The sequence below is a fragment of the Metopolophium dirhodum genome, chromosome 1, assembly GCF_019925205.1.
Source record: "Metopolophium dirhodum isolate CAU chromosome 1, ASM1992520v1, whole genome shotgun sequence".
Lineage (NCBI taxonomy): Eukaryota > Metazoa > Arthropoda > Insecta > Hemiptera > Aphididae > Metopolophium > Metopolophium dirhodum.
The window spans coordinates 84,598,904-84,614,474 of NC_083560.1; the positions used below are offsets into that span (position 1 = coordinate 84,598,904).

The 15,571-nt window shown below is 29.9% G+C and overlaps 1 protein-coding gene across 1 annotated transcript; it reads right to left on the reverse strand.

The window, feature by feature from the left end:
• Positions 1-449: 449 nt before the first annotated feature.
• LOC132934660 (hexokinase type 2-like) lies at positions 450-13,133 on the reverse strand. Its single transcript, XM_061000988.1, has 9 exons — positions 12,988-13,133; positions 8,797-8,959; positions 8,596-8,732; positions 8,296-8,514; positions 6,473-6,572; positions 4,164-4,353; positions 3,914-4,069; positions 2,674-2,950; positions 450-848 (listed from the first exon to the last, which is right to left on the reverse strand). Exons 1-9 carry the CDS (start codon positions 13,033-13,035, stop codon positions 774-776), a joined length of 1,365 nt encoding a protein of 454 aa, XP_060856971.1. The 5' UTR covers positions 13,036-13,133; the 3' UTR covers positions 450-773.
• Positions 13,134-15,571: the final 2,438 nt, after the last annotated feature.

A 15,571-nucleotide genomic window follows, 5' to 3' on the forward strand; every position in this document is an offset into this window, starting at 1 on the left:
TTCATATTAAAAATAACAGAGTAAAATAGATTCTTCATAACATACTATTTGCATTATGTTATGTACTTATGTTCTACATTAGTCATATTATATAAACAGAACAGTGCTGGTATATTCTTTGTATGATTGTTTAATGTTTGGTTTTTGCATACCTACCTAGGTTGATCAATAAGATGATTGAACATTTGATGGTGAATGTGGTTAATTATATGTATATATATGGAGCAAAGATAAGCTACTACACATTTTTTGTTCATTGGATTTTTTTGGTAATAAATAAACTTTAATTGTTAATACTAATATAGTAATTAATAATTATACTCATATTATATGAGTCATATATTATATAAGCTTAGGAAAATAGAAAATTATTTCAAAATAGATAACCACTTGTTTTGAAGTATAATATTAATCAATATCCAATAATTGTTCTACACTTCTACAGTAATAGTATTATTATAGCGTAGTTAAGAATTCTGATGAATTCATGTTATTTGCAGGTTTATTTTAAACACGTTTAAAACAAACATGGAAAATTCACAAAATAACAAAAATTGTATGGTTTGATAGTAAAATGTATTAAAATGCCAAAAACACTATTATATAAGATTATGTAATTGTACTTACTTAACAATAACCAACATACAATTTAGTAGGAAGGTTGTAAATTGTTAAGTAACTAAAATGTACCTACATCCTACTACTATATTCCTTAAAAACTAATTGAATAAAATATGTAAAATAAAAATTGTAAAGTCCATTTTTGTTAGCAGTTAATCTCTGGAAGCTACAGCTGCAATGAGGGCAGCTCCACGCCCACTTCCATCAGTAGATAACATCAAACGAAACTGAAAAATGTAAAAAAAAGTTTTAAATTTGTTTGTATTTATAACTTAAATCCGACAAACAAGTATCATAATATGTACTAATCATGGTTGTATAGAAAAGTGAAATTTATAACCAATTTATGTGACTTACAACATTTAATTAGAAATAGATAACAACTAACAGCCTTAATACAGTAGGCACTAATAATTGCACCACATAAAGTGATTTCTCACTGAATGTTTCTATTAGCATTTTCCTTTCATCATAAAATTTTCAAAATATTCTGACTCGTTTTGAGCTGTTTACAGTTATTTTCAATATTTTTAGTTTTTTTTTTCTATGAATGTCAATAAAATTGTATTAAATTTGTCAAAAAGCGTGAAAATTCAATACAAGACTCCTAATATATTGTTACAATGGCAGTCGAAAAATATTAAAAATAGGTACATAGTCACAATTATTTTTTATAAGCATTTTAACTTCGATTTTTGATAAAATTTAAAAATTATTTTGTAGTTAACAATTTATAAAATTCTTAATTTTTATAGCTAAAGATTGAAAATTTAACTAAGGTTCCACGTAAGTAGGTTATTCTGTAACCAAAATATCTAAAAATATAATAACATAGTTTTTTTTATAGTTATTTTATGTTAAATTTGGACGAAATTACATATTAAATAACCAAGAATATCAATTTTAATTATTTTGTTGTAATTCAAAAATATTATTTATAGGCAGGTACTTGAAATTTCTCAAGTACCTATATTATTATATGCATATTGCCTACAAATATTTAAATATGATAATATGCAAATATTCAAACTTACTGACTACCATAATATCCTAGACTGACAAACCGTATCTGTTCAGAATCGTTTTTTGTAAACATTGATATTATATCATTAGTTTCAAATTTAACAACATCCATTACAGTGACCCACTTGTAACCTACTGTACAGCAGAGCAACACCCACTTATCCGTTTTTTGGTTTTAGATATTTTATTAGCATGAAGTCCCTAGTCCTAAAAATAAGCAATAGCGTAGGGGTCAGAATGTTTTATGACAAAATAACGCATAATTCTCACAAAAATTGTGTATTTTGACTTCAACTATTATCATGAGTTGACAATCTATTTTAATATGTATAGGACTTACCTACTGCCTATCTGTGTTGATTTTGAACTATTGGACCTCAATAATATAATTATGAAATCTAATTAATATTTGATACCTATCGCCTCAACTCTCAATATATAATTAATAAAAAATTAAAATAATAAATAAACAAATATACTGTTATTATTAATACAGTAGCCGTTCAGTTGAATCTTTTATACATGTTTAACAAAATAATTATTTTTAATTTTTAATTTAATAAATGTTGACAAAATCAGCTATAAACATTGAACATTTTAATAATATTTTAATACTACAATACATTTAAAAATGTTGATACTTTGATAAACGTTGTCAAAATCTGAACTTTAAATACTTATAAAATAAATTGTGCCTATGTATTTTGAATATTTTTCAACTGCTGTTGTATCAATATATCTAGTCTTGTATTAAACTGTTACACTTTTTGCCAACATTTTATTGGCATTTATAAAAAAAAAAACTAAAAAAATTGAAAATGTACGTTAGCAGCTCAAAACGAGTTCAAAGTTGTATGAATAGTTTTGTATATATAGTCAACAATTCCAAGCCCCTTCCCCCACGTGTATAGTATCATCAAATATCCGTCTATGGTTGTGCGTATGGTTAATACAACTATACATATTAATATATTATACAACTATGCGAGGCAACAACAATGCAATTCTGCCATGGCCTCAATCACTCACGTCGATGTCGGGTTTTGTTAGTTCGCGTGTTTTCTTCTTTACTATGGATCCGAAATACGGATGGCACCGATAAACCGTTCCATCGACTCCGATAGTGACGGATTTTTCGTCAATTTTGTTGAGAAGCACGGCTAGACCAGCGGACACCAGATGCGCTGACCGAGTGGACACGCACTTGCAAATATAATGCACGTTCTTACAGTCGACCAACGATGGGTTTTTGATGCCCATCTTCCTCAAAATTTTCCACGTTTGTTTGTTGTCTTTAGTATAATGTCTAAAACACGAAAACCACAATTAGTGCTATACATACATAATATTAAGTACAACGTATTGAACCATGAGTCATAACAAGGGACTCGTGGGAGTATACGAATAGTGCCTGAAGTACTATACTCTTTTTCAAATGAGAACGCACCGGGCGGCGGACGAAAACCGGTCGAAACGCGCGCATGGCCTCCCCACTCCCGACAGTTTCAGCGACAATTATAATTATAATAATAATTGAACATTCTGTATGCCCGGCGGCGTCGAAAGTAGCCGATCATTGGCGACTAATCAGAAATTAATTACTAATTTTGTGGGAGGGGCTTGTGGTTCCGCCTCTGATAACGATGCGCGACCCGGTGCGTTCTCATTTGAAAAAGAGTATAAATACTATTGGGATACGTAAATAAGCACATAATTTAGAGGGAGGAGGGACCGATCATTCATAGACTCCTCCCTCCCGCCAACGTTACTACTGCATACCGTTCTAGCTACGTATATCACGCACAGTGGCATATTTGTTGTGGGGGTGATTCCCCCCCCCCCATGACTTGAAGAATAATTGGTTTTTATATAGTTGTACCTAATAGGTACATACTATGATGTTAAAGCAAAACGAATTTTTTTTATATTGTGCATGTTGTCAATTTTCATATTATAATATGAAAACATATTATGTATATTATAGCTGCCTGGAGTTTCTAAAAAATTTGTTTGTTCGTCCTGGCGATGGGCGTTTACTTCTTAGTAATCAAAGCAGTAATCTTATCGCATAAACAATCGCATACTCGCATAACGATTTGCATTATCATCAAGACGGGTAAGGGGGGAGGGCAGTGGGGCCATGTCCCCGGGGCCCCTGTATATAAAGGGTCCATAGTCTGCTCGGATTAAAATTACATCGCGAAGACACTCGAAGTCTTAAAATATATTATTACAATATATTAGGTACATATTTTTAATAGTAGGTTACTTTTCAATTTTAGATATGTATTTAGTTTCAAACGCTCCCTTGGTATTCATTTTTTTGGACAGTCTTCCCCTGAAGAGTTTGTTTTGTTTGGCTAAGTCTACGATAGCCAATCTTACGATCTCACCCATGTACATGCCACTGATCATTTTTTCAAATCTGAAACACCGCGGAAAAAAGCGTATATATCAGACACCGTCAAGGAAATTGATAAAAATGTTATTGTACTATTCTTATCGAGCGAAACGCTTACCGTTGTTGTCCTGGGTTCAACGAGGCCTCGTCGATCGCCCGGTCGTATTTCGTGCGAACAGCTTCTAATTTTCCATCGTCCCCGAAAGCGCCCCACTCGCAGTTCACGACCACATGCGATTTCGTTTGATCGCCGTCGAAGAGTTCGGCGTTTTCCACCTTTTCAACGTAACACGCGTTGCAGCCCGTTCCTGCACAAACAGACGTGTTATAAACAATCGTAGGTAGTCTCTGAAGTGTTTGGCTGAATTATAGGCGTATATAAGGGGCTTAGCCCTTCCATAATGACCTTGTTTTATGTATTTTTTTCTACTTTAAATGTCGATATTTTCAGTTGATCAAAAAGTTGGAAAATTGAATACAAAGTTGCTCATACGCTTTGTTCATATTATAAAATTTTAAAAATATCGAAAATACATAGTCACGATACGTTTTTATAGGCGTTTAAAAATATAATTTCGACAACATTCTTAAAATTCACGACAATTTGCATATTACTTTGAGTTATAAATTCATAAAATGCTTTCTTTTTATAATTATCTAAGATTTGATTCCTCATCAGTTTTTCTAATTATAACAAAAATAGTAGAGCCCTCCCCCCCCCACGAAACAGCCCATTACAAAGTATATAGTGGGGCTTCAGCCTTCCCAATATGTTTGATCACCACGCCTATGGGCAGAATATTAACTGTCGTACGAATTGATTTCTAAAAGCACAGAACTACAAAAGTTCCCGCGCGTACACCCGTCGCACGAAAACAATACATAATGATTGCATCATCCACGAGTTATAGTAAAAGCCAAATTGATAATAATTAATAATATTATGGCGGTCTGATCTCATTGTTTATGTATAAAATATGTATAGATAATTGTTAATATTATATTATATTGGTAGGTAAAATATAATATGTGCTAATGTGCAATGTGCTATACTACTATACAGATGCGTTGGCGTTACAATAATAACAACGATCTGGAAAAGTAAAAAAAAGTCGATTTTTAAAATGTGTGAGACATTTGCGGTCGGCACCTTTTTTATGCCATTTGCGGTCAATTTATTTCGGTTTACCAGAGTAACAAATTTAATTTAAGTTGTTATATAATTATAGTAAATAGGGTTCTGATACTTCAAATTTACTGAATTTAATATTATGTATATGTATTTTTAAAGTTATATTAAGTAGGTACTTACATAATATTATTATAATATACCATGGTGATACTAAATTTCAATTAAAATTTTTTTTCCAAAATTAAAGTGTAATATTTTTGGTTGGTAGCATTAAAAGTTATAAAAATGTAAAACAGTATTTTATAAATAATAATGTTTGCTCTAGATAAGTGTACTTGTATATTGTATACTGTCGCATTTGAAAATCTCTGTTAAAAAAGCACAATAACTCAATTATTTCCAAATCAATAATTGGGTGGGGCCCAAAAAATATTTTGAGGTTAAATTATTGTAGACGAAGTAGCAACCAAACAAGTCTAGCGAAAATAATTAACATTTTTAGAGGCATTGAGGAATTTAAAACAGACCCGTAGTCACTGCATGTCAAAGCCTATCTTCTAATGCGTAGGTATGTAAAAAATGGCCAACTTCACACATTTTTCCTAATGTTGTTTTAAGTACCTATTGAAAGAAAAAGAAAATTAAATTCTACATGATAATTATATCATTTCCAACACAAAAAATAGACATAAGATAGAATAATAAAATGTTAATCAAATATATGAAAATACGAAAAACATTGTGTGAACTAGTCAGCATTATACACATTACACGTGTATATTATTATATGACCTATGTAGGCAATTACGGCGAGCCCGACCAATGACGTCACGCATCTTTTTGAATTCTTCATAATTAATTGAATAACCTGATTAAATCCATAACACCTGTATTGAATGTTTCTTAGAAATTATAATAGTAGGTATATACTTTCAAACTTCAACATAGTGTTTACTCTTTTAAATAATCAGTTAAATACAATTTAATAATCTACTATTGATAAGTTCTATTCCGAAATGATGAAGATTAGTTCAAATTTTATTCTACAGACAATAAAATAAAATAATACAGTGGAACACTACAAAACCTGTTATAACATTATAATCAGGTAGGTACATGATTCCAAACTTGACTCTTGACCTATAACAGGAACCAATAAAGTTATCATTTAATGCCAAGGTAAGAGGTAAATAACCTATTATTTTTCACTGTGAAAGCCACCGATATTTGATGTTAAATGTACCAACCAAACAAGTTGAATATACAAGTAAAATATTGTATGTAATGTTACATACCAACAATAAGTCCAATTTTGGTGTCTGGGGCCTTCCAAGCACATGACATGAGTGTACCAGTTGTGTCATTCAATATTCCACACACGTCAATCTTTAAGTCCTAAAAAATTAACACCGAAACGAAACTCTTATTAAGTAATATTCTTTTATAGACAAACATATTTTTAATGTCTAGTATCTACAGGTTAACCAGACATCTATCTACCTTTTTTTTTTTTTAATTTTAAATAGTATATTTACAATCTATACAACAGACAAGGTATAATAAGTAAGTGTGGTGACATAAACTAACATTAGACATAAAATAACATTAATAAGAATAGGAAGGCTCCCAGCAATGCCACCTGACCAGAAATCTACCTACCTATTAAAAGTTATTAGGTTCTAAAAATTTAGTTTTTGGATAACATAATACACAAAATAATTTAAATTATTATCATAATAACATACATTATAGAATATATATCGGTACAACCCAAACGGCTCCCATCTATTTACCTATTTTAAAAAACCAAACCAATAGTTGTTTAATTTGATTAAATAGAGGCCAAGGGGAATTATAGAATCTTAACAGTAAATATTGAGCTAACATCGATTATCCTACGTACGTTATAAACATAATATAACAAAATTCACAATGAATATTCAATATATTGAATAGATTAATATTAGTAGTAATAGTATAAAAAAATGTATTCATGTAGGTATATGTATATTTACCTAATATCTATATAATTAAAATCAATAGCTCTCTGTTGATAACCCGCATCAATCAAGAACGACTTGTCCGTTTTAGCTTATTTTTTTTTTATGTGAGTACCTATTATTTTTAATGAGGTTTTTACGAAAAGAAAAATTTGAAAATTCGAAAAAAACAGAAAGTTGTTTAAAAAGCCATAAATACAAATACCGATTATTTATATAATAAAAACCTATAAGTTATTGGATGCCAATTGCCACAGATTACATAATGTGATATAATTGATTGAATTGAATAATTTAAACATATAATTTACCCTTTTACATGAAAAAAACGTAGAAAAGTTGCGCTCTAAAAAGTAGTAGATACGATCGTAAAATCGTATTACAGTACACATAACTATTGTATATTATTGTGTCTATATCAGATACCTGACGGTTACTTTTATGTATTTATATTTTGTATTTTTGTTTTAATTTGATTGCTACTATTATTTTTTTATTTATTTGTATCTTGTTTTAAAAATATATAAATTTAACTACCTAGCTGACAAACGACGATTTATTTCAAATTATATGAACATTGTAAATATTTTGGGCACCAGAAGGAAGAATAGGAAGATAGGAAGAAGGTCAAAAGTAACCTTTTTCAAAATACTAAACGGTGATCGGACCACTAACATTTTACATTTAGAAGATGTAGACCTGGTGATTGAGCCACTATTTTAAACAATTTTTTGTTATTGTATCCGGTTAGCTTGGACCCAATTTACCAAGATGATGTCATCGGGGACCCAATTTACCAATCCTGCAATTACTGACCATCAATATATTAATTTTTAGGACCCCTAAAGTGTACCAGTATTACATATTTTTAACTTATTTTGTTATATTACATTTAAAATAATTATTTACAAATCATTTGCTGAACTCCACAACTCATTAGGGTTCTGGTCGTATAATTAAATAGAGATTAGATTCAGACTCTTCATTAACATCCTGAGATCTTAAATCTATTGATACATTTTAACATGTATTATGCAATACATATCATAGAGATAAGATAAATGTAATAGGTGTATAAAAAAATATTAATTGATTTTGGTAATTTTATCATTATTTACCTGTCTCCTCTTGATTGCTTGTTTGAGTAATTTGACGACGTCGTAGCCAACTACTCCTGAGCATTCGAAGCCTTTTGTCCAGTTAATTAAATATCCTCTGGTAAGTCCAACTTGTCTAAGTGGAAAACTAAACGTAAAGCCCAACGGTAATGCCGTACTGTTGTCCAACTCGTACTTTTTTATAAATTCTGCCAGACATCTAGCAATATGGTCGAATAACTACATAACATAATGACATACATAAGTAGGTATAGTACCTTTACCTGATAAACAATTAATAATAAAACTATATTTAATTACTTGTGTGCCATTGCCTTTTTGGATATGACTGGGAACTTCGAAGATTTCATATTTAGTTTGTTTTAGCTTTTCCAATTCAATCAATAGCACGCGGAAATTGGTGCCACCCAAGTCTAAAGCCAAATAATTGCCTTTTTCTGAAAGACAAAAAAACTAATTAAATTACATCTGTTACCATAATCGTATAATCATCAGATTTACCTGTGCCGTTTGGCAGATCCTGCACATAAGTAATACAACATTTTACTACGGAGGATGGGTTGGTTCCTATGCCCAACCCGTTCCTGATGTCTGTATCCAAAGAATTCATTAAACTCAACAGTTGTTTATTGGATATTTTAAACATCTCACATTCGTCAGTAATCTAAGAAATAAAAATACTGAATTAGTCCATATTATTACATTTAAAACGCAATAAACTAATAAATTAATAATAAGTTGATTAAAATAATTATTCATAACACTATTATTTGGCATAACATATTTGTCAATACATATATACAAGGAAAACTCGAAAAAAATGCCCTTATAACATAATTATTGTAGGTACATAGATTAACAAGTGTTATCCTACACTAGTATAATATTAGGTATTTCTACAATAATTTTACAATCTGCATGCGATTCAGAAATAACGAATGATAAAAATGATAAAAAATGACTACCTAATTTATTATAAGTGTCAATAATCCCGCCTAATGAATTAGTTGTTGAAGCCGTATAAAAAAGTGTCAGTAAAAAAAACACAGAAGAAAACCTTTTTAGCATATTATTATAAAACTTTATTTAACAATATAAGAATAAGTACCTAATATATCATAAATATTAATTAGGTATTAGACTATTAGCACCAAATCGTATTTACATTTCATTTGGAATTTAGACTGTGAAATATTATTGATATAGGTAGGTAGGTACCCAATTATAATTTATAAGCTTGTGTACATATCGCACTATTTACAATCGAACAATAATTTGTATACCTACGTTTGATATGGAATTATAACAATTATTCATAGTGAAAGATGAAAACAACCGGATGTCGTTAATTACGCCAGTAGATAATAACGACTAATAACGACTTTATAGAAAAAACGATAGCAAAATAAGAACTAAGAAGGTCAAAACATACCTACCAAACACTTTCACAATAATAATAATTAATTACGAAAATACGAGATCGATGAAACAAATATTACTCGAATAATATTATGTGGCATTCTGAAATGCTCATAAACGATCACCATATACCTAAGCAATAAAAAATGGTTTTTTAAATATTTGATGGACATTTCAAGTATCTACGGTTAAATTACAACAAAATAAGAAAATCAATTTTATCAAATAGGTACTGGTTTTGCATAAAAATTCCATTTTAAAAAGTACTACCTAAATTAACTTTCATATCAGAAAAGATATTAAAGTGGAAAATCAAAATATTTTTTCTGCTAATATAAGTGTCTCCAGACAAAAAAAAAACATATCATTGTAAAAATGTAAAATGAATACATTTATCACTCCTTTCAAAATCTAAAATATAATATTAATAAATTACATAAATTAAAGTAATTTTTTTAATTGCCATAATTACAGCAAAAACAATTATTGTAGATAACAATTCCCAAACAATAATTATCTTAATATAGGTAATGAGAATAATAAATATTATACTATAATGTGTATTTAAAATAATATGATCAATCGAGTAGTTTAGTAGTTATCAACGTTATAATGTTTCAAGCGCGCTGAGTGTGTTTTTCATAAACATTTCAAACATTAATCACAAAGACTTTTAATAACGTACCTAATTCACATCAATATAATACAAAATGTCAACGATCATGGGCGTAGTATGCATGGGGGCTATGGGGGCTACAGCCCCCACAGAAACTTTTGTAGCTCCCTCATGGTGTCTACTTTCATTTTTTTACATTTTATCCGAAATTATAGTTTTAAATGTTTGTATAAGTTTCTAATCCTATATAGCCCCCACAGATAATTATACCAAACTACGCCCATGTCAACGATCATTTTATTCTTATGGTATGTTTGCCATTAACGGACAATAATAATTAATGTGAATATCTCTACGCCGCACGCCGTAGGTTGGTAAATTAACCATTTATCAATAACTATTATGTTCATAGTTAACCTTCACGGGCTTGACGAGTGTGTAAAATGTGATTAACCACACCAACCGCTCGTTGTAAAAATATATGCTATATATTTATTTATTATCAATTGAACAAGGTAAAAAATATATTTCATCTTAACTATTTTCGATCGACACACTGACACGAAACCAGTGATGTATACATAAGTTTAAAGTTTCCTATGGTTGAGAGAGAAGGTCAGTATAGAAAACCCAACACGGATGCGCAATAAAACAAATATGAAAAATGCTCTAAAAAATCCAAACATGTCCTAACAATGCCTTTTATTGCACAAATGCACATGAAATAGTTGAGAATTACCAAAAAAGTTTTTTTTTAATTTTATTGGAAAAAAATTAATTTAATACATATTTTAATGATTCTAATATTTAATAATTATGACGAAAAATTGGAAAAGATTGCGAATTCAGTGAGAAATATAATTTTGGAGCTATTATTAGGGAATAGGGATTCATTCTAAACATATACACTAGTATACAACTGAGATAGGTACAGATGTTTGGTTCAAAATAAAAGAATTATATAGGTATTATGAATTTTTAGGGAAACAATTGAACTTGAAAACAAAGCATTTAAACTTTTAAAAAGCTGCTCCAAACACAAGCTATTAAAAATGTTGTCAAAGGTGGTTTTCGCTTAAATCAGGTATGGTTTCGTCATAATAAAAATGATAAATAATTAAATCGGCGCATCCCAAACGATTCTTGTCCATTTTTTGCTTATTCCCAAACAGCTCCCTTTGAAAAAGGTTTTACGTACAGTTAAATTCCCAAAATTAAAATATAAGCACTATACCTATTGAAAAAAACAGTTGTGTAGTAATTGGTTTCAACGTGTGTCTAAATGTTGTATTAGTCTGTTTTCTCAAACGTGTTTTTTTTCTAAAGACATGGTGTTTGCCCAAACCAGTTCTATAATATATATAATGTGTATAATGTACCCAAACGTGTTTTGGTCAGTGGGTTGGGATTAAACTAACAATGAGGAATATCTCCCTCTCAGACGATTCTACTAGGCACCGGTGTACGTTAAATTTTATTATATTATTACATTGTACACTACGATGCCAATACCCACCAGAGTCGCGCAAGCGCAGACGACTGCGACGACATAAACATCTTGTTGTTTTCATCCCCGTGGGTCTGGCTCATGTTTATCCCTTGTGGCAGGGGGAGGGGGGGGGCCATAAACTATGTGCACTAAAAACGGTCGGCGTGTGCTGCGAAATAAACATCTCTCCTCCACTCAAGTAGGTACATTCCTTCTGCGTCGTATTGTATACCAAGTACTTACGACATACTATATATGATAATACATGTAAAATATTATAAGGTTAATAGATGTAGATACATACACATATGTCATATATATCCGTGTTCATAATAATTATCTAATTCACCTAATAAACAGTATTATTTAGGTCAAACGATTTCACTTGCCATTAATATCCACTTAATCATACGATGAACTAGTTCAATACTTTCAACTATTTTGTATATTTTCCTAACGGTTCAACCACAAAGTGGTTATACATTGACGGAATACATTGACATTATAATTAATTATATTAGGTACCTTTAAAAGGACGCTACACAGTTATCTGTTGTCTCCGTCTTACAAGAGTAACATAGAATATTTACGCTCAGTAGATCACGTTTAACTCCGTTAGTTTAAAAATTAGAGTGATTCGAGATTTGGTGGTAAGAACATTATCTGTGTTTACATGTGGGTTTTATACGATACCTAATTCAGATTTTAAATGAGTTGAGTTATTTAGTAAAAATTCAATCGAGCATGTTCCGCTGAAACTTATATTCCATATTTTTGGATGAAATTTTGTATTTTGGTATAGTTATAATATTAGTGTGTAATAAATAATCAGTAGTATGTTGTATTTAAAAATTATTATTTTTAAGGTAAGTAGGTATATTTGAATTTTAAATCATACAATTTTAACTTGTGTGTGCTTGTATGTGCGCTGTGAAGATTATATACTGAAACATATGTTGTATTAAGATATAAGAAAAAATTATTATAATTTGACTTTTAGTTTTTTCGCAATATTATGATCGTGGTCGGTAAATTGGTAGAAACGAGAATCAAACGTTTTTTTTAATTTTGACGGAAACTTTATTATATATGGTTATAATTATAATATCTTATATTAGTCTTGGTAATATAGGTACAATTCAGAAAATCGTTTATCTCTAATACTTACGGTTACTTTGACGGCGGAAAAAGATGAATTGGCGTTTTTGGAGCCCATGGTGGCAATACAATGTTATATTAAATAATAACAAACAAAATTACGTTACATGCGCATTGTACAGGTTACAGGCTGATACACAACTGAGTGAGACGTGTAACAATAATTGTATAGGATCAGTAAGATTCTTAATACGTACTACAGCGCCATCTCATGCCCGTAGTCCTGAATGTTGATTCACTAATAGATCGATATATATTTATCAATTCTACTATCGATTGTACTATTACACCTATTCGTTAGTAAAATTGGTCAAGTCAATAGTACAATCGATAGTAGAATTGATTTATCGATATCGATTAATGACGCCCACCTGTAGCCAGTGTGATCACAATAAGAGGTTTTCTGGTGAAAGCAAAATATCGTGTGTGGTCGTGAGCGGTCGTGTGCGGTCGGTGGTATAAACACTGTTGACCTCGGCCGCCATAGCGGCAAAACAGCACATGACGGCTGTACAATTGTAAATTTGAAAAAAGAATTCGAATATCTTTAGAAAAAATCATGTTTCTACGACAAACGAGGGCTGAGGAAAACTTGATGTACGAAAGCATGTTTTTACGGCTGCATTTTGTCATTTTACTATATTATAATTTTTTTAATCTTAATATATACAGATAAATCCAGTTATTTTTCTGTATTATTATACCCAGTATAATATTTCTACGATAGTGAAAAAGAAGCATCTAAACCCACAGATTTCTATATTATAGTACTAGGTAGCGAACTCTCGCGCCATGAATTGAAGCTTCAAGGTCGGTTGGCAATTGTATGGTATTTCATATGACAAATAAGATGATATTATGATTTATTTTATATCGTATTTTATTATTTCTAAACATGTTGTTTTAAAAAAAAAAATAAATATTTTATATAGGTAAGTCATTTTACATTTACTATTTTATTTGACCATTAAAAAAACATTTCATTTATTATACAAAATGTTTTGCCAACCGACATAATGGCGGCCGTCCACAGCGGAGCTTCACATGTAACAATGTAAATTGTATAAGAGTTCCTTATCTAGCGTAGTATAGAAGTCTGTGTCTAAACCACTGTTTTCTTAGATAACCGCGGTCTAAACACAGTGATGCACATTATGCGTATATATGGGGGGTTCACCTCCCCTGAAATTTAATGTTGGTACGGTATTTTAATACGCAATTAATTTAAAATATTGATAAAAAAAATTCTTTATTATAAATTTATAAATTGTTTACGTTTGTGGATATAATATAAATAATTATGAAAATAAATAATATCTAATAAATTGAAATAATGAAATCTGAATACTCTGAAAACCGGAACACAGAACTGTTGTCTGAAGTCAATCATAATATCATAAGTAATATACTTAGGGCCGGTATTACAATGCCCGGTTAACGATAACCGGCTAATAACAGATTTTATTGGAGATGGTAATACTAGCCCTTAATTATAGGTATTACGATTTAAGATAGTATTTAACTATCTTTAATCGTGGTAATTAAAAATTGTATCATAATAATATTTAATTATGACCATGATTACCAACGATTGCCATTACTCGATGAAACACGAAAGAGGCTGGTACATGCACTGCATACATTTTTTCATCATTATCAATACGTTAGGCTGTTATCAAAATTCAAAATATCTAATTAGTTATATTTAGTAGAGAGCCTTTTTAATATAATATAAGGTATAATATATAAAGTAATATTATATAATTATTATTATTTTTTATCCAGGCTCTCCAGTTATTAGTAGTTAGTACAGAAAGATTTTTCTACAGATATTATTGGGAATTTCTATATTTATTTTATCTGTGAATGTTTTATGTTACACAAATTTATTGTTTTAAATATTTTTTAGATGTTCAATGGTTTTTGATTGTTTACTTTGTTGTCTGGACTTATGGCAATTTCTTTAAATTATTCTTGCATATTTGCTGTTTTTTAATTTACTAATCAATAAACACTTAATACAATCTGGTATTTCATCATCATTGTTTGTTTTGTCTATTGTTTACAGTAGCATCCAAATTGAGATTTATAGTACCTATTTGTATGTTGTACCTGTCGAAATGAGAATATCTTCAGCATTTTCTGTTGGCATCATCTTTAGAGAAACAAAATGTCTGTGCTTACCTTGGTGCTTACATAGTTTAGCAATCAGGACAGGAACATTGAAATGTATGATAATACAACTTACTAGCAGAATATATCATTGGACAACATAATATATCATCACAATTCATTTTATTTTATAAAATTTACTTGGTATATATTATTCACTTTTAACACTCTAGTTATCAATGTTATATTGGTTAATTGGAATGTCAAGTAATGTATTTTCATTTTGTCTTTCAAGTTTATTTATTTCTTGGAACCTCGTAGTTTTTTCTCCTTAGTAAATCTAATTAGCCTTCAACTTTTTTTATCTCGGGTATATTTTTTAATAGTTACCTATTATTCTTTTGCAACCATTTGAATAAGTTGTGATATTTTATTGTTTTGTTCTTTTATGCATAGATTCTAGATGTGTATTACAATTTACT